The sequence below is a fragment of the Lepidochelys kempii genome, chromosome 2 (assembly GCF_965140265.1).
Source record: "Lepidochelys kempii isolate rLepKem1 chromosome 2, rLepKem1.hap2, whole genome shotgun sequence".
NCBI classification, from domain to species: domain Eukaryota; kingdom Metazoa; phylum Chordata; order Testudines; family Cheloniidae; genus Lepidochelys; species Lepidochelys kempii.
In genome coordinates, this window is record NC_133257.1 from 167,491,914 (window position 1) to 167,516,818 (window position 24,905).

At 41.3% G+C, this 24,905-nt stretch overlaps 1 protein-coding gene across 4 annotated transcripts in view; it reads left to right on the forward strand.

Annotated features, from left to right (window-relative positions):
• GRB10 (growth factor receptor bound protein 10) overlaps positions 1-24,905 on the forward strand; it is a 263,650-nt gene that overhangs the window by 102,625 nt on the left and 136,120 nt on the right. For all 4 annotated transcript variants that reach the window (XM_073332709.1, XM_073332708.1, XM_073332712.1 and 1 more), the window contains one exon: positions 9,186-9,283. In XM_073332709.1, the coding sequence (XP_073188810.1) occupies positions 9,233-9,283 (51 nt within the window). In that variant the 5' untranslated portion in view covers positions 9,186-9,232. The remainder of the gene's footprint in view (positions 1-9,185; positions 9,284-24,905) is intronic.

A 24,905-nucleotide genomic window follows, 5' to 3' on the forward strand; every position in this document is an offset into this window, starting at 1 on the left:
TGTCTTCTGATCCATCCTTCCTGCTCCATGCTGTCTAGTCATGGATGAAGGTACCTCTCCCATCCCTCCACACCCCTCTTTAGTGGTCTAGGACATACTGTATAGAGTTGCCCTCGCTGGGTTCCAGAAAACATAATTATGAAATAAACAGTGAAGTTCACTGAACATGACTTGCAAAGGACACAGTACTGGGCTTGTATTTTTTTTTTTTGTTCAAAAATTCAGTTTTTTCTGCCCTGGAAGACACTACAGTTTGAAAAATAGCGAAGTGATGACACTGAATATCAAAAAACTGAAATGAGAATTTTTTTTCAGTATTGCATAAAATTTGGGGTGGCTGTCTTGTCAGCACCACTGTGACTTCAGTGGGTAACGCTTCTGGAGAAAAGAGAGCTTTTGTTAAAGAACTCAGTAAATGACCGCTCCCTAGGGTTTTTCTAGAGTTTCTGAGGTGATGTATTGTGAAAACCTGACACACGCTGAGATTCCAGCTTATAGCAGGGAGAAAATGTGGAGAAGCTTGTCCGAAGTATTTAAAACAAACGGACAAAACCTTCCATGCTGCCTTCTGTGCATCATGAAAAAGCATGAGCCCTCTCTTCAAAATAGTCTGGAAGTTGCCTTTTAACTCTGTTTCTAAAATGTTGGCAGGTTACCATCTTTGCTGCTTTACTCTTAACTACTTTGTACAGCTTTCTGCTTGGATTTAAAGCCTTTGTCTGGCAGATGGAACATGTAAAACTTGGAAAAGCCTCTGTGTTGGCAGAGTGACCATACCATTGCAATCTTCCCATTGCCTTGTATGGTTGCAAGCTGAGGCAGAGACTGTATTGCACTCGAAGTGCATAATTTGCCCTTTTCCCCAGCAAATATAAAACAAGAAGGTGATGCACCAGAAGACTGAACTGGTGTCTGGCTGTAATTAAGTAGCAGCTTGCACTATTGCATAGTAAATGTTGGAATCTTTTTGTGCTTAGGAGCAGTTATTTCCACACACTCTCTAATGTTGAGAAACTGATTCAGACACAGTAGAAATGTTCAAGATGCACACCTGAAAATGTTCCCCGAACTTGTTTCTCTACATGGTCACAAAAAAGATATACTAAAGTCTGAGAGATTATAGTCTGTTTTTGAAGTGTAGATTTATTGCTTAGTAGGGAGCCATATAAAACATGGGTCTATGATGGCCACTGAAATCTGATCTGCGATGGTTATACCTCTTTCATGGGGCCTAGATGAGAAATGCCTCTTCCAGAATTATGGCACTTGAACCTTCATTAGAGTTTGTATACATTGTTTGAGCTGATAGCCATCTTTTTTATTTCTTGAATGTGCTAACACTTGCAACAGCATGTGACCTTGTGGTCACAGTCTTCACAAGCTTCTAGAATTCCTCTTCTCCAGTCCTATATGAAGCCTGTGACCGAGCAATAACTTGGCTCTTGCAAACCTCCTTATGATCTGTGCTGTTTAGCTTACAACAAAAGAGCTTTCAACCGTAGGCTACATACAGTTAAGGTCTCTTAGGCAGGTATTCTAAAAAACAGTAAAGTATAAAATGATGTTGTGATATAATGAACCTGTTTAAATATCTGAAAATGTATGAAGATGCATTGAGTAATATCTGTTCTAGAAGTACAGAAAATATTTGAATAGCTAAGAGTAGCTGACATATTTTGTTGGTTCAGCTCATGACAATGTTCAAAATAAGCTAATGGTTGGACTAATATTGTCACTCAAAGCATTTGCAAAAGGAAAAAAACAAAAATAGTAAACTGAAACTTTAACTCATGAAATCAACTTCTATAAAGGAAACCTGAAAATAAGTAGGATTATTTACATACCAGATAGTTGCTGGTATCCACTAGAATTGGTTGGAAAAATTATTTTCCTTCTGCAGCAGAAAGAAATCTTTTTGAAGGTGAGAGAAATCATTCTCTGTTTCCCATAGAAACTCTAGACTTCCTTTCCCAGCAAACTTGTTTTAGCTCAATCTGTAGAGGAGAATGAGGACACAATGTGACCAAACTACAATTCCTGTGAGGCACTGTGGCAGTATATCAAAATGGAAATTTTTTTAGTTGAACAAATTAATGCTCCAAAACAAACATCAAAAATTTTCATATAAATTGGACACTTTTTGCGAAATTTTGTTTTGTCAGTAACCTAATTTTCAGTCAAAACACTTCAGATAGGTAACAGCACTAGTCAAATATTTCCTACCTATCAAAGGTAAACGGAAAGGTCATATTAATCTCTGAGATTCTTTGCAGAGTACAAATGAAGCAGTGTAACTAAAATTTGGCACTTTAAAAATGTGTGCAGTTAATGAGCAGAGCATCTAACATTATTACATACACCTGTGTAGTTGCTACTCAAGCTTTTAGTATTTGGTGTTTGAATCTGAGACACAATGAATTAATTGATCACTATTTCAGTGCATGAATTTGTGTGTTATGAGTGATTTTAAACACGTTCTCTACATCTCAGGCATACACCACTTCTTCCTGCCCTGACTGAGTCAAATATTACATGGTCAATTTACTGCTGCACAAGTGTGATGTGAGACTCCTCGCTCTTACTCCTGAGACTGTTTTGCTCTTGTCTAAGTGCATGTGGACCTCAAGAGGGCAGAATATGTTTCAACACCAGTCTTCCTTTTTATGTGATGGCACTATTCACCAAGTCGTACTTTAATCTGACTCTTACTTTCCTGCTCTTAAATTCCTTTGCTCTTCCTATTGATCATGCTGCTCAAATGCAACATTAAATATCAACTCCATAGATATTAGCCAACTATGTGGGATTTTACTGTATTGCCAAATCCTAGTCGGTGAGTTGAAATGGCCACAGCCTAGAATTAAAAAACTAAGACGGGAATTGCTATTTTTGTGAGTGGGGTTTACTCAAACAACCAAAACGCTGAAGGTATTTTGATGAGTTCAAACTCAAAACTTGGATCTAACACACTAACCAACCTCCCACCCACCACACATACCTCTCCCCAAAATGGACAGGCTGACTAACAGGCTGCTTTATAAGAATACGGAAGGTGCCAGAACTCCAAGGCAGTGGGCATGCAGAAAGAGTTCCCAACTGTGCCCTACTTTTGAGTTAGGGGAATAACTGACACAGTAGGGTGTTCCAGGTTCCATACCAGAATTAGTATGTGAATATGGAAAAGGGTGTAAGCCCTGAGATGGTGAAGTATTTAGATGACATGAGACTAGGTTAGTTGAGCTAGTAAAACACTACCCTTAAGAGGGAACAAGTAAAGTTATGTAAACAGGCAAAACAATTACATATGAAATTGTTGACATGCAAAATAGTGCACATTAGAAGGAATCCTTTGAAATATTCATTCACATGTTATCGGACTGTGGACTAAAGATTTGGCCTATTCCCTATGTGCAATACCCTCTGCATTTTAGGGAATGCTGGCGGTTTTGGAAAAACGCAGAGAGCTTCAACCTTACCCCAGCCTGAACTTGAGTCTGCTGGAACAAACTCTCTAAAGCTTTTATTGAATGCCTAACTACTTAGAAGGCATCCAACAACTTCTAAAATTGGTCTCTAGATAAAAAAATGTGTATATAGGCAGACATAGAGGCAGAAAATCCAAAAGCTGAATAGCTCTTCAAAATAGTAATATTTTGTTTTAAGATTAAATGTTAGTGTAAATTAAGACATTGTAGTAGAAAACATTGTGCTTCTAACTACATAAACATCATACGTTTGTGGCCCTTGATGTTATATGTATACACGTTCAGGGTACTGTACTTATCAAAGGAGATGAATTATTTTAGTGGTGGTGCTGCTTTGTTTGTTTTATTTGACAGTAATCCCAAATTTTGAAATGCCAGTGAAGCATTCCAGGGCTAGGCCAAGCAAATGGAACTGGCTAATAAAAGCTGTGCATAGTTAAGAAGTAGTAACGTTGGATTCTTTCATTTGTCACACTTATCACAACTTAGGAAACTTTGACATTCCTCGTAAAGCTTCTAAGTTTTTTTTTTTTTTTTTTTTTTTTTTCCACTTCTAAAATTGCTAGTTCTGGTAAACACTAAATTTGCTAGCAAAATGACTTTAACTCCTAACTTTCATAGATTGCCCCAAGGAATTGGTGTAAAGTTCTTCCCCCCTCAAATTTATTGTTCTCTAATGGTGTGTCACATTAGAGTTTGAGATTTCAAAGATGAAATAATATGCTTTATATTATTGTAGCAGGGATATTTTGGTAAACTGCTTTAAGACAAGAGAGGTATGTGGTCTTAAATCAGTGCAGATGTATGACTGGGGGTGATGTCACTAGAAGATTATTGCTTTCCTCCTCACTGCAGTGTTCACAAATGAATACTCAAGAATATTGCTGTGAAACAAATAAGTCTTGATAAATTATGCAGTCTTGCCTAGAATAATGGTTTTGAAGTAATTTATGATCTTCCACTGGTGTCCTGGAAATGTAGGGGAAATTAAAGTACAATCTAAAGTCGACATATTGGTCTAGTATTGTTCGGAAACACATTAAAATTTCTTGCAGTAATCCAGACTTCTGTACTTAGAATGGATTTAACTCGTGTTCTATCTTGGGAATCAGTGAAACAAATAAATAAATGCTGTATTCTTCTAATTTGTTTAGAACTGAATAAAAATCACAGCAAGCATGCCTTTTTATAAAAATAAGGCAATGTTTTATGGATGTTACTTTTTAAATATTAACTTAAAATTGTTGCAGTACAAAACTGACTTCTCTCTTCACCCTCTTTCCCACTCTCCCTGATCTATCTGAATGCTCAAGCCAATAAAAATAATTCCTTTCGGGGTGCTGCTACTACACTATAGCAACTTTAGAATATTTCCTGCAGACTCCAGCCAATTTAGGTCTTGATGTACCTACAAAATTCATTCTGTGCAAGATAGAAGCTTTGGCACGTGTCAGCTAAATTAATATGAATCTTCTGAAATGTGTTCAAGAATTGAGGCAAAATCTATACTGAAAAATAAAATTTGGAGTTGCCTTCTGCCAATCTAGCAAGAACAGCCCTCATGAGAACTGAATGTAAACTTTTGACAAGTGGAAGTTAGATGGTCTTGGCCATGCCTATTGTTTGCATGTTTAAAGATATATTCTATATGGGTGTCCTAGCGGCTGTACTAAAAGGGCATCATGTCATAGTCTAATAAAGAGAGCCTTGTTTGGTTCTTAAAATGGTCTTTTCCAGTATGAGTAATACAAGGTTTAAGTATTAAATTTTAAGTTATCTTTTACAGATAAACTAGCAGCATGCCACACAACTCAAAGTAATAGTGTACAAATCCAATACTTTTATTAACAGTAGTGTTTATTTTAGGTAGCTGTTGGTTTTCTGATGCCAAATCTCACTGTGGATAAGGAAATCTTCTCTCTGACGACTTGCTTAAGGAGCTGTTAAGGCTATTTCAAAGGCTTTATTAGAAATGCCATTCCTTTCCTAGAAGCAGAGTACTTTTAAGTAATAGGATCCATTGTTTTGCATAACTGAAGTACCTTTGAAACCTATAAATTAATTTTTAAAAAAACGTTTTGCTGTCACTCTAAGCAAGCCTACTTTGCAGAAAGAGTAAGTGGCACCTTTCTAGATGGTGCCCGTGATGGGGTGGACTAGGCCGAAAGGTCCCCTGCTGGAGGCCTCAGGGTACTGCCACACCTATTCAAGGAAAGGAGCAGTGGAGAGGTCCTCCAAGTGGCCTAGAGTGGTTATGACGAAGCAACCAATCAGAGGGGCTGCTGGAGTGGCCAATCAGGGGCTAGGAGGGCCATATAGAAGGAGCCGCAGAACAGAGCAGCAGTTAGTTGCTGCTTGGAGCTGGAGGAGAAAGGACTGCATACCTGGCTGGAAGAGCAGCTAGACCAAAGACAGTCTGCTGGCAGGGACTGGGGAGTGAGACGCTCCTGGCTGGCTGCTAGGGCTGAGCCCAAGACAATCTGCTGGCGGGGAGCATTGAGGGAGCTCCTGGCTGGCTGCTGGGACTGGGGAGGGCCTGAGCACAGCAGGGCCGCAGGAAGATACTGTCCCATACCAGGGCCGGGGCTACTCACTGCAAGAATGCAGACACACTCAACCAGAAGGGGCGCTTGTGAGATGTAGGTGCCGACCCTGTTACAGTGCCCATGTGATGGAGTGTCTTCTATTATACAGAAGCAGCATGTTGGTTAGAGAGCACTCTATTTTGGAGGCATCTGGGTTGTTAGTTTGTCTTTTTGATACGGCCTATCTGTTCAGACGCAACTTAGCTTTTCAAAGATCTCTGAATGAGCCGATAATCATATTTCTTGTTGTAGTGGACATGGCGTTCAAAGCCTGTGTGCGAAGTAGTTTACATGCAGTTTAGGACATTATCATATTGTAATACAATTTATGTGTGTCTCTCTTGCTTGCCGAAATAAAAATCTAGCATTCCTAGTTTGAAGACTTCACACTGTAAAATGATGCACAGTTTACATTCAGGTTGATTTCTAAAACACGCAAATTCCTGTAACTTCAGGAGTCAGCGGTGGTTCTTCAAGAAGTCATTTAGCTATTCCGCTGTTGATAGCTTACAAGGAAAAATCCAGTTAATAGTTTGGCCTTGTGCTATGGGACATGCATATTTGCAGCCTGACACTCATCCCGATTTGAGTGGAGTTGGGGTGAAAGTTAAACATCTTAGTCTGTTTCCCTCTATTCCTCCCTCCCGCGTGGTTCTCCCCCCATCCCCCAACAAATTCTCTTTGGAGTGCAGCTCTATTGACTAGGTTGCCAATTTTGGTTGGAGGTATTCCTGGAGTTTTCATCACATGACCTAATCTTTAATTCCTGGAGACTCTAAGACAATCCTGGAGAATTGGCAACCCTATATGGTGACAAAAGTGGAAAGTGCTAGTATAGAGACCCTGCCACCCCACTAACCACCATGTCCACTCCTGCTCTGAGGTCTTGATGACTCTGTGATTAAAAGCTATATCAGTTGCCATGCCCATCTACACCAGTGGGGAATGAGAGTTGGGAAATGTACTGTGGGTGAGGACAGCACTCTAAACTGTCATGGTTTGGAGTTTTAAAAGGAGTAAAGTGGTACTGTCTTGGACAAGAAGACACAACAAGGGTTCTCCATCGACTCCGCCTGCCACAGCAATAATCCCGATTTATCAAAGCTCTTTCTACAACTATCATAAAATAACATGTTTTACTGGGGCAGAACTGCAAACACAGGCTTAGGAGTCTCTTAACTTAAGGGTTAGTAATGTATTAACTATTTACATAGTACAGTGGAGGGTCAAAAGTTCACTGAAATGCAGGATCGTGAACGTGAGTCACTCTGAAAAGCTGGGCTGGGGAGGGTAGGGGCCTAAAAGCGTGTCTGTGGATGTGTAATGTCCTAGGCAAAGGTGAACTGTCTTGCAATTGTGTAAGTACCTAGAGACTGCAGGACCTAGAAACAGAGCAATCTATTTACCTACTGGCTTATATCCAGAATTTCTCCCACCCCAAAAAGGCATCATCCCAACTTGCTTTTTCTGGAGGGGTGGGCTGATTATTTGTATTACAGTCGTGCTCCGAACCCCATTCATGGATCAGGGCCAAACCTAGAACAGAAAATGGTCTTTGCCCCCTGAAAGGAATGAATTGGAGGTCTGTAAACTTTTGTTCTTTTGGGATGGGGATGGAAGCCCCAAATGTTCCTCATATGAAAATACTCAGCCACCAGCTGCCTCTGTAAAGAGGCAGTTGAAGCTGTTATAAAAAATGAACAGGATAGAAGCTCTACAGGGGGATAGTCTTCATTGGCTTCATGTTTTCTGAAGTCTCTTTCCCCTGGACTGCATCTAATTGGAAGGGAATGGTCTCAGACACATGCAGGGTATTCGGTGGGACACTGAAATAAGAAATGGCAAGACAAGCACGTTACTTGTGGTAATGCATGGAGGTTCTGTCGACTGTTTTCTTCATGTTGAATTGATCTGGTGGTTCTCCACTTTCAAACGTCTTCTCTGACTAGGTGGCTCTATCAATGAAATAATGATAGAAGAGGAAAATCTGCCCTCTGAACATGCAGATAGAGAGCTAAGGGGGGAAAAAAGTCAGCTATCTGAACTGCTTTAAAACAGTGGCTCTCAACCTTTCCAGACTACTGTATCCCTTTCTGGTGTCTGATTTGTCTTGTGTACCCCCAAGTTTCACCTCACTTAAAAACTTTCTTACAAAATCAGACCTAAAAAATACAAAAGTGTCTCAGCACACTGTTACTCAAAAATTGCTTACTTTCTAATTTTACTACATAATTATAAAATAATTTGGAATATAAATATTGTACTTACATTTCAGTGTATAATATGTGGAGCAGTATAAACAAGCCACTGTCTGTATGAAATTTTAGTTTGTACTAACTTCGCTAGTGCTTTTTATGTAGTCTGTTGTAAAACTAGGCAAATATCTAGATGAGTTGATATACTCCCCTGGAAGACCTCAGCATACCCCCAGGGGTACACATACCAGTGACTGAGAACCACTGCATTAAAACACTATTTAGGTGACAGTGCTCAAGTTAGGAAATACCAGTCTTATAGTTGCTCATGCAAACCTAATTGTGCTCCACTTTTGCATTCACACTGTACTCTGAATGAAGAAAGGGGTCATGTGGAAAAAAGCGTATATAATATAATTAAAGATATAATGCTTACACTCAAATGGACGTTCTCAAGGAAAATTAGAACACTTTAGAGTTGTAGCTCCCCCAATTTTAAATGTGTGGAATAGTTTGTGGCTGTTCAGTCTTGCTCTGATTTATTTCTGGAATTCAGAGGACCCTTATGAGGTAAAATCTGAGGTATATGAATATATATATACCTCCAAAGTGAGGAGAGTTCCTCCATACACTACTAAAACTGGAGACATGCAAGTAGATTGGGAGGGAGCCAACCTGACAATAGTTGGCTCTCTTATTGGAGCTGTCTAATCTGGTATTAAATGAAAAAGCAGACTTGTTCTCCCAAGCTATCAAATACTACCTCAGAATCCTGACCTGCAGACTTGCTCCTCCAAGTTGGTGCAAGTACTTGCCACTTCTTATTACCCTTCCCTGCTTCCGTCCCTCTCAAACAGGTTTTTTCAGGAATAAGTTGTCAGGCCTTCAGTGTGGTTTCTGACTTTGTTTGTTCTCTGCAGGTGCTGTGAAGCAGTAGATGTAATTTGAAGAAAAATTGGAAGAACAAATGGCTTTAGCTGGCTGCCCAGACTCCTTTTTACACCATCCTTACAGGATAGTAAGTGTTAACTTTTCTTTTTAAACATTGTAATGTAATTTTGGTGGTGCTGATGTAAAACTGATGCTTTAGTAGCTGCCTAGTAGTAGTCTGAATTTGACTAGTGGTTGGTAGCAGTGATGGCAACATTATCTGTGGACCAGCCATTCACTAATACGTATATACCGCAAGCAAAGATGAGAGCTGTTTTCAGCTAATTGAATAGGCAATATTGATGGCTAAGGACCCTTTTTACCCTCAGATCTACTTATTCATTTTGCTAGGTCAAACCTCTTTCTGGCAGAGTGACAGCACCCATGGAATGTGGAAATATCTGTTCCAGCAAAAAAAGTACCAGAGTCTGCTGAATATTCAATAAATAGGAACAGGAAGTGCAATAAAATATGCAATAAAATATGCAATAAAAGTAGTCATACTGTGTCTAGTCCTCTGTGTCAACAGTCGTATATTTTTTTCAGCAGTGACTTCCATAGTTCAGTGACACAGCATTTTTCTCCAAATGGTGCATTGGATTAACCTTTTTCCTGTCATTTCATGTCATTCCCTTGTTTCTTCGTGATAGGAGAGGGTAAAGTTAATTGATTCCTACTGACAGGTCATCAGCCAATAATCTTAAAGTCCTCTGACCTCTTCCAGAGTTCAGATAAAACTGATTGGTGTCTTCAGCAAAGATCAAGACTGTTCTGTAAAATGTCTTCCTTTTTGACTTGTCATTGACTTTATTCATCTGGCTCTCTGGCTGTTCCTTTCTGGAAGAACCTTAGATAGATTTGACTGAGTTTCATCTCCATTAGTGCACCAGTGAAACAGTTTTCCAATCCAGTGGGCTCAAGCTTAGCCCTGACTCTAAACTGGAGAAGGCGCTGAGCTGACCACGATTGATGTGTAATCATAACAGCCAGTCACTTCGGATTAGAAAATCTTTACCATTAAATCAAACTATCCTCCTCACGATGCAAAGTCCAGTAGTGCTGAAGGCCATGGCTCTCCCAAGCTCCTACAATGCAGCATACAAACAGTTTTAAGGTAGCTCCTCTGTTCAGAAAGATCTACCCCATTTTGGTCTCATCAAGCCAGTTAAACCAATTTGAATTCTTTCTTTTTGCAAGTTCAGTTGTTCCTTCTTTGTGGTGGAACTTACCTAGTGGCATATATAACTGACCCTTCATGGGACAACAGTGCTAAAACCAGGAGTATATACTGCTTGAGCAAAAGGAGAAACTTCCTTAGCTTGCCACTGTAGCAGACTCCTATCTCCATGTGGACTAGCCAAAAGAGAGAGGCGTCTACAGATTGTGTTAGCGTGGGTTACATGTTTGCTTCTTAGGAATCTTCCTCCTAAAATTGTTTTAATGAGTTAGTTTACATTTTCAATTTCAGTGGGGAGGGAAGGTTCACTCATTCCAGGAAGCTTGGGTCTTCATTCCATTGGCTCAACTGTCTATTGGTCCATCTTGGGTACTGTATTTAAACAGGCCTTCTGCCTGAGTTTTGAAAGTAACTGCAGTATTTCCAGTACCATGCATTCAAACAAGCCCCCCAAAAAATCCTCAAATTTGTCCAAGGGGTGGAGGAAGGTTTTTTCTTTGCATTTTGGTTTGAGCTATTAGGGTGCACTTCCAGGTTTTTCTTGACAGCTGTTAGGACTAGAAACTAAAATGAAAGCTGAGATTCCCTTGTAGTCACTTGACTCCAGGACTGGAGCTCTAAGAAAAACAGCAAAAATTGTGAGTCTCTCGTGGTAAAATACCAATGTTGCTAACTCTAGGGATCTTTTAATCCACCTCTTCTGCAGCCTGCTATACACTTCCACATGCCACGTCCTTCCCCCTCTACCCACAAAACCTTTTGATACCCTGCTTTTGTTCTAGGAAACTAGTGGACTAAAAAGCTTCATAACAATTACATGAGGGCTGCAGGAATAGTAAACGCTGCTGTGGCTTGGATCCTCTGCATCTACTGGCGAACTGGTCTCCAGAGGAGGGAGTGAGAGAGAGTGCATTCTCCATTAATTTTACACAGTATTTCCTGGCACAAATATTTACTGTGTGCTAGCATTCTTGAAATGAGTGCTTGAACCTATTACAAAGACTGGCTTTGGAAAATCACTCTCAACTAATGTGTCTGCTGTGAGGAATTAAATTAGTTTGGCGGGGGGGGGGGGGAGTTTCCCCTCTTCCCCCTCCCCCCTCCTAATAAGCTTGATCAGATTAAATTTGACTTGCAAAATTGGCGGCTGAGCCAGCATTGTCTTGGTTAAAGGCCAGAAGAAGGGTATAAATTCTAAGTTATGGTGGGAAGTGCTGTTGTTGTGGTCTTCTTTGTTTATACATGCTCTGTGAACTTTTAAAATAAAACATAAGTCAGAACTAAAACTTTCAAAGACTCATAAAGAACACCCTGTCACCCTTCATTTGATATTGTTGGTACTTCAAGATTTAGATTGAGTAGATTATTCAAACTTAAATCTTAGGTTACATTATACCTTATCTCAAAAGGCTAAAAATGGAGTGGAGGAAAACCTCCTAGAGTACATTCATTCAATGGGGAACTCCAACAAGAAATCTGTTCACCTTTCAAGCAAACAGGAAATGCACCACATATTGCTCCAGAGGAATCCTAGGTCACCACTCCCAGCTCAGTGCTCTGCTTCTTGGTTGGATCAGTTCATTTATGCCTTTCATTTGCTGCTGCTGCTGCCACAAGTTCTACACAAAATCTGGCAGGACAGAGCACTGTTTATCCTGATCTTCCCCTTCTGGTGTTTTGGTTTCCCAAACTCTGATGTATGTCACCCTGATTACCAATCATCCTCCCAATGTTTCCCAAGCTCCTGACCCAGTGGAATGGCAAGATCAAGTACCCTGATCTGCTTCAGCTTCACCTCAGGGCTTGGAATTTGGATGGGCCTCGTCCTTCAAATGTTCATGCTTCACAGAAGTTTGAGCCTTCTTTATTCGTAGTACAAAGGACTCTAGTAGAAGATGTTACCTACCTAAATGGAAGCACTTTTATTTTTGGGGCACATTAAAGAGGCATTCTCCCAGAAACTGCAGATATTTCTCTCATCTTGGACTACATCCTCTCTTTGAAGACATCAGGGTTGTCCATCACTTCCTGTGAGTCCTTGGTGGCAATCCAGGCATACCATCCACCTTCCCAGGGCTACTTGGTCTTCACACATCCACTGACCAATAGATTCTGGAATCTTGCACCCTCCTCCTACTTAAGTACTGCTTGACAATCACTTGACAATGGAATGCTATAGGGACCATCATTCAAAGAGGAGGAGGAAGTTACTTACCTGTAACTGGAGGTTCTTTGATATGTGTGGTCCCTATCTGTATTCCACTACCCGCCCTCCTTCCCCTCTCCTTCAGAGTTTCTCCATTTCCTTCACCAAGATGAATCAGATAGGCAGTTGGTCTGCCCTGCTGTTTATCCCCTTGGACAGAGACATGAGGTGAGCCAGGGCTCATGTGCAGACCAACGAACACTACTTTCAGATTCTTTAGCTCTGGACGCATGATCCACGTGCATAATCAACATTGAAATACAGATAGGGACCACACATATCGAAGAACCTCTAGTTACACATAATAACCTCCTCTTACCTATAGCATGACATAACCACAGTATGCCAACATTTTTATAGCTGACTTAGAACAACGCTTCCTCAGCTCTCGTCCCCTAATGCCCCTACTCTACTTGCGCTACACTGATGACATCTTCATCATCTGGACCCATGGAAAAGAAGCCCTTGAGGAGTTCCACCATGATTTCAACAATTTCCATCCTATCATCAACCTCCGTCTGGACCAGTCCACACAAGAGATCCACTTCCTGGACATTACGGTTCCAATAAGCGATGGCCACATAAACACCACCTTATACCGGAAACCTACTGAGCTGCTATATTTACCTACATGCCTCCAGCTTTCATCCAGACCACACCACATGATCCATTGTCTACAGCCAAGCTCTAAGATACAACCACATTTGCTCCAACCCCTCAGACAGAGACAAACACTTACAAGATCACTATCAAGCATTCTTACAACTACAATACCCACCTGCTGAAGTGAAGAAACAGATTGACAGAGCCAGAAGAGTACCCAGAAGTCCCCTACTACAGGACAGGCCCAACAAAGAAAATAACAGAACGCCACTAGCCATCACCTTCAGCCCCCAACTAAAACCTCTCCAACTCGTCCTCAAGGATCTACAACCTATCCTGAAGGACGACCCATTGCTCTCCCAGATCTTGGGAGACAGGCCAGTCCTTGCTTACAGACAGCCCCCCCAACCTGAAGCAAATACTCACCACCCACCACACACCAAAACCACTAACCCAGGATCCTGTCCTTGCAACAAAGCCTGTTGCCAGCTGTGTCCACATATCTATTCAGGGGACACGATCATAGGGCCTAATCACATCAGCCACGATATCAGAGGCTCGTTCACCTGCACATCTGCCAATGTGATATATGCCTTTATGTGACAGCAATGCCCCTCTGCCATGTACATTGGTCAAACTGGACAGTCTCTACGAAAAAGGATAAATGGACACAAATCAGACGTCAAGAATTATAACATTCAAAAACCAGTTGGAGAACACTTCAATCTCTCTGGTCACTCTATTACAGACCTAAAAGTGTCAATACTTCAACAAAAAAACTTCAAAAACAGACTCCAACAAGAGACTGCTGAATTGGAATTAATTTGCAAACTGGATACAATAACTTAGGCTTGAATAGAGACTGGGAGTGGATGGGTCATTACACAAAGTAAAACTATTTCCCCATGTTTATTCCTTCCCCCCCCCCCCCCCGTATCCTCCACCCTTCCTCAGACGTTCTTGTCAACTGCTGGAAATGGCCCACCTTGATTATCACTACAAAAGGTCCTCCCTGCCTCCCCTCCGCCCCCCACGCTCTCTTGTAGGTAATAGCTCACCTTAAGCGATCACTGTGGTTACAGTGTGTATGGTAACACCGATTTGTTTCATGTTCTCTGTGTATATAAATCTCCCCACTGTATTTTCCACTGAATGCATCCAGTGATGTGAGCTGTAGCTCACAAAAGCTTATGCTCAAATAAATGTGTTAGTCTCTAAGGTGCCACAATCACTCCTTTTTCTTTATAACTTTTAAGCTAATTCCTCACCCACCTTTTTCTTCCTTTACCTGTTCAGATTGGGAACCAGAAGCAGTAATAGAATCAGATCTTTATCTTTTAAAGTAGGCTATAGGTCTCTGACCAACTTCCTTGCTAGTTTTAGAATGTTCGCTGCTTTAGAAGCCGTTTCTAAGCTTCTGCTTACATGAGACTTTTTTCTTTATTGTATCGGGAACTTACATGTAAGCCTCTGAGTACATTCCACTGGAAATTATCTCTAGCCTTGTGGGGAAAAAATCAATACTGCCTTTCAGTGATTTTCAGGGGTCATTTCCAAATTCTCTAATTCTTCAGTAAAAATCCAGCAGTGAGAATTGGCAGCATTTGTCTTTAGTTCCTGGAAATTCAGAACATAGTTCCAGAATTTCTCAGAAAAAGGGGATGACTTTGTTTCCGTTCTTTTGCAATGTGTAGTCACAGCAGCATTTATGCACGGGGACTTGAACTCTTAGAAAAGATGTAATTTCTTAACTGTTGATTGCATAAATAGTTCAAGTCCCAGTGACCTGCCCAATGTCTATTTCTGCATGTTCTATTTCAAACAAACTAATTTAGGGAAGTCCTGTGGCTTGTGTTTTTATATAGGAGGTCTGGCCTCACCTTTTTGAATCTTAATCCTTTTTTCCCAATATCTCAGTTTTTGGAATCTAAAATTCTAAACACACAACTAGGATTCTGAGAGTCCAGTTTGCTTATCTCCTCTCCCTCCCCCCCCCTCATCCCACCGCTACACTTTTGCAAAGGAGGGGGACAAACTTCTTTTACTAAATACATTAGTGTTTATTTTCATTTGTCTGAATTCGTATTAGAGGGAAGACTTGTTTGAGCAATTTTCAATGACTAATTCAACATTAAATGGAATACAAATGCTTGGAAAAATGTTGATCATTCTTCCTTACTTTCCCTACATTCTCCTAACTTTTTTATTTTGATTTAAATCAGTGTTTCCTGACTTCTGCTTTAAATCTTGATTAAAATCAGTGACATAAATTACTTTGATTTAAATCAATCTACCCTGGTCTCTCTCTAGTCATTAAACTGGGGAGAGGAAGGGAAGGGAGGAAGAGAATTCACCACTGGTATAAATGGATGCATCTCCACTGAAGCCTGCCAAGCTGCATTGTCTTAAGCTAGTGGAGAATTTGGCCATAGATCTCTCAGAATGCAGTGCGAGTTATCCACCCTTTCTTGGTTATAAGGGTCATACCAAAATTACTGCTATTGTCCTAGGTTTACTTATTTTATTTGTGGATTGTCTAGGTTTGGTTTCTGAGGGGTGAGAGTGTCCCAATGAACTGTTAATTCTGGCACATGAAAAACGTGGTGAGACTGAAATCAAATTTGTTATGAAAGTTAAAAGTTTGACTTTCTATAGTAAATAAAAACGCCCTCTGAAAAATTGTTTAAAATTGCCACCAACTTTCTAGTGTACTGTAACAAAGTGTCAAACCAGGAGGCGTTGCTCTATAACTTTGGCCTGATTTACTACAAAGTACACATTGCTGTAGAAGAAGGCATGTATGTTTGGCACTCATGACCTATGTCTATCAGCTGAAATTTGTGCTGTTTGTAGGTAGTGTAATTAACTGTTGTCATATAAACGCTATGGCAAACTGTTCTCCAAACTCCTTCTATTTTTTTTTAATTTAGATTTGAATAAATACTGCTGGATTTCCTAATGTTCTGTGGGCTTAAAGATGTAAACTAAAATCTTGTTCAGAACTTGGGATGTAGTTCAGCTTTTCACACTACGAAAAGATAGTGTGGCAACCAGAGTGCACAAGTGTGCTTTACTGTGCTTGAGCCTCACTGAATGGAAAACACAGAGGATTTGAATGGCATCTGTCTTCTACATATATTATGGAAAAACAACAATGTTGAAATAGCATGCCTGGCAGTGCAGGAAAAGTCATCTGCTTTCTCAAATGTGGCATCGTTAAGCAGATTTTCATCTTTGAGTGATGGTCACTATGTTGTATTCCACATGTGGGTACACATGCACCAAGGTCCAGAAGTTGGTCCGAGCGATATACACTGGCTTGTACATGTGCAGTAGCTCTCCTTGTGCTCCCAACTGAAGTTATAAGAGGCAGTGCAGATCAACACCTTTCCAGTTCCTTCTTAGGGCGGCATGGCCTGAGTTGGAATCATGTCCTCCTTCACTTTGTTGTATGACCTGTATAAAAACCATTTTGTAAACAATTATATTCTTAGATTAATAGTAGTTTAAAGAAATACTCTACTCTACCTTTTCTTCCCAGTTGTGGAACCCCTCTCCCGGCTCTGGGGCTATGCCCGGAGTCCCTGGATTCAGGAATTGCATCTCTGCCAAGTCAGTGTCTGTCTCTCGAGTTCCTTTTCACCCAGAGAGGACTGGGAGCTTTGCCTATAGAAGCACCTGAGGGAGAAGGCTATGAGGCTCTTCTCTGATCTGGGTCAGGGAGACTCCCCTGTATGTTGGCCTAGCAGTGCCCCTCCAAGCACGTGCCTTGGAGTGGAGCCATCAACATGTAAGCCCAAGGATTCTTCTTCCAGGGCTCTCCATTAGAGTGGAGGACACTCTCATGAGCGCAAGGACAGATCCCCATTGAGGATCTGCACGTTTCCTCCCCATGCTGGTCCAGGTTGGATGAGACGACATGAGTGGAACCTAAGGAACCAGCTCCGATGAAGACCCCTGGATCCGAGGGCAAGATACATTTTAAAAAAAAAATCCACTGGTTCCGTCGGTCACCTTGATTCTGAAGTATAAGGATAGATCCTCACTGGTTCAGTCTGAGTGGTGGTCTAGATCCATCTTCAGTACAGTATCATCCATCTAAAGACCATCTGGCTGTGCTGATGTACCGGATCCATTAGACTTAACTGAGGAAACCCCTTGGACACCAGGGCATACGTACCAAGACTTTTATGTAACACTGGAGAATATGTTCCTTCCTTATCTAGTCTCCACTTATTTCTGGCCTCGCTTTCCTAAGGTATGTCCGTACTCTGGAGGAGTAGCCAGGAGGAGCCCACATCACTGTCCCAGGAGCCATCTCACCTCCAGCCATCCAGCAGGAGTACAAATGGCACTGCCACTATCATCAGGGCAGCTTTTGGACTCCTGATGAATCGGAGATGGCTGCACCGTTATCTCCGCTGAAGCAATTGAGTCCTGATAGACAGTAGAGGTTATAGAGTAACAGCCGTGTTAGTCTGTATTCGCAAAAAGAAAAGGAGGACTTGTGGCACCTTAGAGACTAAAGTGGGTATGACCTGCACTCATCCTCCAGGGATTGCAGGTACCAATCAACCCCTTTTTCTAGCCTTACTGGGATCTGTGGGATCCTTATGGCAGGTGCCTGGACACCTCTCACTAGTTGTACTGTTTCTCTCACCACTGAGTTCCATTGATGTAGGAGAAGAATCCACAGGTATTGATGGTTCTGAAGGGTGCCTCTTCATCATTCCCGGCCGAAACGGTCATTCCTTCTTCCCCTTCTCCACTGGATGACGATTACCAGTACTAGGAGCTGTTACAAAGAGTAGCCAGTGACCTACAGATCCCATTAGAGGTGGTCCAGAGCCCTCAATACCGACTCCTGGACATCTTGCGACCACACGGACCGAGTAGGGTGCTCTAACAATCAATGATGCCATATTAGAACTTGCTTGAGCAGTATGACACAGCATCCTGTGCCCCAAAACCAAAAAGGATCGAGAGATGGTATTTTGTTCCTGCAAAAGGGGCTGCATTCTTGTTCTTCCATCCTGCCCCCATCTCATTGGTGGTACAGGTGGTAGCTGAAAGGGCTTGGTTTCCTTATCAAAGGACCATCCAGCACATAAAGGTTCTAAGAGACTGGATCTCCTGGGAAGGAAGGGCTTCTCCTCCTCAGTCCTGTAATTTTGTGTCACTCACTACCAAGCACTGTGAGCAAAGTAAGATTTTAATCCCTATTGCAGGCTTGTGGAGTTCAGACAAGCCTCCCACAGAGGACAGGGCCCAATTTCAGTCTTTCAGATGAGGGGCAGCTAGTGGCAAAGGTAGCCCTCCAGGTCGCAGTGGATGCGGCAGACATGGCTTCCAGAAGTGTGGCCTCTGGTCTAGTCATGAGGAGGAATTCCTGGCTGCAGTTGTCAGGGTTTCCTAGGGAGTCCCAACACCATCCAGGACCTTCCTTTTGACAAATCGAATCTCTGTAATGAGAAAATGGACTGGTCCCTGCACTCACTAAAAGAATTGATCAACTCTGTGTTCCAAGGAGGAAACGCCAGAAGCAACTCTATAGACAGAGGCCACTCCCTCCTCATACACTTTATTACCAGCACACAGCTGAGCCACTGCACAAACATCAGACGATTCAAAGGCTGTGCTTCTAGGCCCCTGCTACTGCCACAACCTCTACTCCATTCTCAGTCATCACTTTTGACATACTGGTTGAGACGTGTACCACCACTGATCCCAACCACTTCAGCCCAGTTACCTTTGGGGGCTGTTGCGTACTCTTTGCTCACAATTGGAACAAGATCACTATGGACAGTTGGGTTCTGGAGATTATCAACCCAGGATACTCCACAGAATTTCTCTCCTTCCCACCTCACACACCCTGTTCCTAGTCCCCCTTCAGAGACCACTCTCATAAGGTAATCCTTAAGTGAGATGTGGAATCCCTCTTGCGTCAAGGGACAATAGAGCATGTTACACTTCATTGCCATGAGAGAGGATTTTACTTCCCATGTTTCCTAATACACAAAAAAAGACAGAATGGAGACCTGGTGCTTACCCTGAACAGTATGATTGTCCAGGGACCTCGACCCCATGAAAGGCCAGACTACATATAAACTTACTGGAACTGAGGGCTGTCTGCCTTGTGTGCAAGGCTTTCCTTCCACTTATACGTTCACTCCATATTCAGATAATGTCGGACAATATCACCACTGTGGTTTATATAAACAGATAGGGATGAGCGAGATCTCATCCCCTCCATCACGAAGCCATCAAGCTTTGGAACTGGTGCATCAGGAACAGCACCACGATCCAATACCTTCCCAGTAATCACAATTCCTTGGCAGACAAAGTAAGCGGAAGCTTCTCGTTAGACCATGAGTGGGAGACTCATGACACAGTCCTGAGAGAGATTTACACAATGGGGTACTCTGCTATTGGACCTCTTTGGGTCCCAAATGAACAGAAAGCTCTTTCTATATTACTCTTGGGAGCCATGGCTTGTGATTCCCAAGGCGATGTTCTGCTGATATCTTGGACTAACGGCCTCAGATACGCCTTTCCTCCTGCTTCCACAGGCCATAGGGAAGATATGTCGTGGCAGAGCCAACATCCATTCTCCTAGCTCCCCAGTGGCCCAGATGCTTCTGGTTCACAGAACTGTATCTGCCTGCCCCACTAATCAGGATTAGCCAGTTCTCGGATCTCCTCACTCAAGATATGGTGGGAGGAGGAAGAGACCAAGTACCCAACTCCAGGCTCACACGCTCTCTCGGCCTGGTTTTTGGATGGGGAGGTCAGAAATAGAACTCGAAGGTTTGACCCCTGTTCCGCTGATCCTTAACCATGGTAGAAAAAGAGTCTACTAGAACCTGCTACCAAGCCAAATAGAGACACTTTTCAGCCTGGGCACAACGTTCTACAGATACTGTAAGCATTCTGGTAGTTCTAGATTATATCTCCTAACCCTAGAGACTTCAGAGCTCTCTATTAGTTTGCTATGAGTACACCTACCAGTGATTAGTGCCTTCCTCCCTCTGGTGGAAGGATGATCCATCTTTCTCACCCAGCTACAGTACAATTCATGAAAGACCTGATCTGGACCTTCCCTCCAATGCTTAAACTTGTATTTTAAAATCACTTAAAATTTAAGTGATGTGCTTTTTCTGTTTTAGCGGTGACTAAAGAATTACCCTTTTTCTCCAAGGGTCTGATCTGAATATCCTATTATCATAAACAGTTTTGTTTCAAAGAAATCTGGAGAGATGTGACCGTACATGAAGCTGACTAAATCATCGGTTGTGTGAGAAGTAATCTGGCTATTTAAGGAATACCCAGTTCAGATTTTACTACATTTAGTTTAAAGAGTTTGTCAGCAGTTCTAATTAAGAATTGGTATCACTAGCAGACTTATAAAACAGATGTCAATGTTTCATCTAGATTGACATCTGGTTGGCAATATATTAACACTTATTCAAAGTGAAGGGACGACAGACAACTACTTTAAGTGTGAAGATTTGTCTAGATCCCTGATCCTCAACCTTTCTGGTCTGCAACCCAGAAAATGTCCCTAAGCTTCCCATTAGCCATCATGTCATACATTCCCTTGCAGCAACAAAGGAGACTGAAAGATTTGGGTCACAAAGCAGGAAGAATCCATAGTTGCAGAACTCATGAGAAATTGAAGGTGACAAAATCTGTGTGGCTCTTTTGATGGATGGTTAATGCTGAACAGGAGACTGGAAAGTCTTGTTTAGTCTTGTTTACTAATTTTATAGGAAAGGTGTCTGAGATGTAGCCTGTTAGATTTGAGTTGACATACGCTTTCAGACCTACCAAGATTACTGCTTTTTCCAGCAGACTGTTGACATTTGATCCTTTCAGTGGGTCTACAGTGAACAATCTGTTACTTCTTGTGGTGCAAGGCTCCAGGTTAAGTACAGTCAGATTCCATATGAAATCAGAATGATTTGTGAGTTGAGAAATGGCCCTGGCACAAACATTTGTCATCTTGTTTCCTTGGCTTTTCATGTTTGCAAGACACAATTCTAAGCAAATGGTTTTTGTGTTTTTTGTCTCAGATTTCCTATTTCATCCCACTAAGTTTGAAAACTGCTGTGAGAATTTCCTGGGCTGATTTTAGAACTTATTCAGGATTTTCCTAGGGTTGGAGCAAACTCTCTTCACAGGAATAAAGGGAATGGATTTTTCTTTAATTCTGATGTTCCTGTTCACAATTTAAGATGACAGTCCCTGTTCTAAGAACACCAGCGTTGATGGAAACTGCTTGATTCCTGCCCAGGGGTCAGTTACACGAAACTTGAGACTATTATGCTATCCTTGTTAATTATCTGATCAACAAACTAACTAAATCCTGTGTATTCCCATCTGTTTACCTTCTGAGTAGGATCTTCTCCAGATTAGTAAACTTTTAAAAAGCTGATTACTGAATAGTTACAGTGGAGGACTGCCAATATGAGTGGTCTGCCATCTTAATGGAGAAGAGAAGTTGGAGGACTTATTCCAGTACAGTTTCACAGTTCAAACCTATTTAGAGTATGAGACCTAAGAGAATGCAACTCTTATCGAATAGTGAGTCTTCAGTTTGGACAGCTCTGTTGGAAATATTATAGTACAAATGAGTCTTGCTAACTGAATCATCCTCATACAAAAAAGGTATGCTTCTGACACCTTGACAAATGTGCCTGCCGTTGGAGCAAGCCTTTTATGAAGGAAGACCTGCTTCCCATAGTTTTGGAGCTGCGTTCTCTTGAAAAGAGAGTGTGTAGTACAGAAGCCATTTTTAATATTGAAGTAATATTGCTGTTCAAGACAGGTCTAAAATGGGATTATTACATCCATTTAGAAAGGAACAAGGGAATGAAGCAGGATTGTTTTAATTGGTTATTGATAGGAAATACCATTTCCCAAAGGGCGTGCTCATACTCAGCATTAGTATAAGTTTATCTAGAAACCAATCAATCACTTATGCCTTTTGGCCAAAGGAAGGAAACTAAACATTTCTGTTTTCCTCTTCTCTTTATTAGGTGACATTAGATGTTTTAAATTCTAGGTGAACTTGCTTGTTTAAATGCAGACAATTCTGCAGACTAAAGTCTTCCAGTTATACAGATAACAGGAAGCTGTAAGTGCAAGCTTCCAGACTTTACAGCTATGAAACCTCTTGTGGTAGGCACCATTTGTTTCCCTGTTTGTATAGTATCTAGCAATAACAAGGCAACAGGGCATTTACTACTGCAGTACTGATCTTGAGGGACTAAACTAAAAGGAAAAAGGATAGCCTTATCACTGTGGGCGCCTACAGCTTGACTTCTGTGCAGAGTGTCACAATAAGAATACCTGTTGTGATCTCAATGCTTGCGCTGGAAGAATTCGATTAACTCATCCAGTCCACACAGGATACTGAACAGCCATAGCTAAAAGAGCCTTCATCTATTTACCATTCGTAGAGTGATCCCTTTCCCATTCCTTGCAGGTTTGTTTGCAAGTCTGAACTTTTGTTTTTTCCAAAAACAAACCCCAAAAAAACCACCCCAGAAATTCCCACTTCAGTGCTAATTATGCCGTCTTGCATGTATGCATTTAAGAAGTTGCTTGTTCCAATTTCAGAAAGAAGCTGCATGGGGAATAATACAAAGAATTAGTTTTTCAAACTCTAGTTTTGTCCTTGGGGTACAAACTTAATTTTTTCTTAATTTTTACCAAACTGCAACTTCAGCTAACCTTTTGCTTGGAGAGGACCAGAGCTTTGGTACAAATGGTCTGTTGCTGAGTTCTTTCTTGCCTAGATCCTGATGATATCCTATTTTAATAAAACATTATGGCTTCTTTTCCCTTCCATTTCAGCCTTCTGTCTTGGAGTTAACGTAGCTCCAAGGCTATGGTAATACAATTTTGACTTAACATTTTGGTTTGAACTGTACATAAACTCATAAAATTGCCAGACTTTAGAAGGAAAAAACAAATAATAAACTGAAAGCAGTTCGAGTTTATTAGTGCTTTACATATGGCATGTTAAACAATGACCTGAGACTGAGTGCTGTCTGTAGCCCTTGATGTTGACTCCAATTTTTTTAACGTAATTTTGGCAAGTAGGGGGAATCTGGCAATCCTTCATGCTTGAGGCCCCCGCTCGAATAAAGCGCTTTAGTTATTAGCACAAGTAAATAGTTGTCCATTTATGCTTCATTAATGCATATTAGTCCTACAGTAAATACTGTCATTTTGGCAAGTACCCCAGAACACTAAACACTTCTGCACAGTTTGGGGGGGGATTCAAAAACAAAGTGGTGCTGGCACCTTTTTTTAGAAAAATGTACTTGAAGCTATCACTATATTAAGTAGACAGACTCCAGTGGATTTTCCCTAAAATGGATACTTAAGTTCTCCTTTCCCCCTGCCTCCTTGCCTTATGATGAATGCACCAGTATCACCGCCTAACCTTCTCATGCGAGGCTTCCAGTCAGCTTCTTTTTAAACTTGAAAATACAGGCTGGCTCTCCTGAATTAATCAACTTCAAATTTAGACAGTGCAAATAAGGAGACTGCTTTTAAAAGAAAAATAAACTGTTATGCTCTTAAACTAGTACCTTTGTGGTAGACTGACTGTTAAAATTCAGCTACTTGTAGAAAGGAGTGTAGTTTACAGGAATAGATTTTAACCCCAAAGTAAGAATCATAGAATATCAGGGTTGGAAGGGACCTCAGGAGGTCCTCTAGTCCAACCCCCTGCTCAAAGCAGGACCAATCGCCAATTTTTGCCCCAGATCCCTAAATGGCCCCCTCAAGGATTAAATTCACAACCCTGGGTTTAGCAGGCCAATGCTCAAACCACTGAGCTATCCCTACCCCCTAAGGCCTGATCCAAAGTCTATTGAAGTCAATGGAAAGACTCTCCTTGTGTTCAGTAGACTTCAGATCAGGCCCATAATGAACAGTTGGAACACAATGGCAAACTTAAATGTTTTGGAAATACTGCGAGCTGGTGATCTAGTGTTTTAGTAATTTATCAAACAAGAGTGTGGATTTGACTCATCATGACTAAGGCTGAAGGAAAGAATATGAAACAAACAATGGAATGGCCTGAAATAAAGAAAACATGTTTAGTAAGTGAGCTGTAAATCTTGTCAAAGATTGTAAAGTAGCAAGGAAGAAAAGATTAGTGCTCCTCTTGAAGTACTGAAAATCAGACACTTATTTGGACTCTAGATCAAATGTGCTGCGGAATGCAACTTTTCTTCTAAAATGAAAGAATAGAAAGTTGTTGAATTATTCCTCGATGTGAGAGATTTCAAATGCCATTGTTGTCTGAACATAACAATAATGGAAGTACCCTGTTCCGGAGGTCTCTTGGTAGCGCTTCAACATAAGCTTGATTCCCGAGCAGTTTGTTTTTGACACTCAAAATGAGATAAAGATCAGTTGGTGATCATGCTATGAAAACTAAAAAGCAGAGATAGCAACTTTGTAATCCGTTTTCTTTTATGCTGCCGTGATTACTGTCAACGTTTGCACAAAATGAGCAATTTTGAATTGTATTACCTTTTGCATACTCCTCCAAATATGTTTAGCCTCACAGGCCCGCTAATAGGAGCTGCATTTGAAGAAACGGAGGGGAAAACTGGAGAAGGAATTAAAAGAATCAATATTGACATCTGATGCCAGAGATAGTCTAAATAGCATGTACAACCTTCCTTAGCGTGTGTTCTGAGA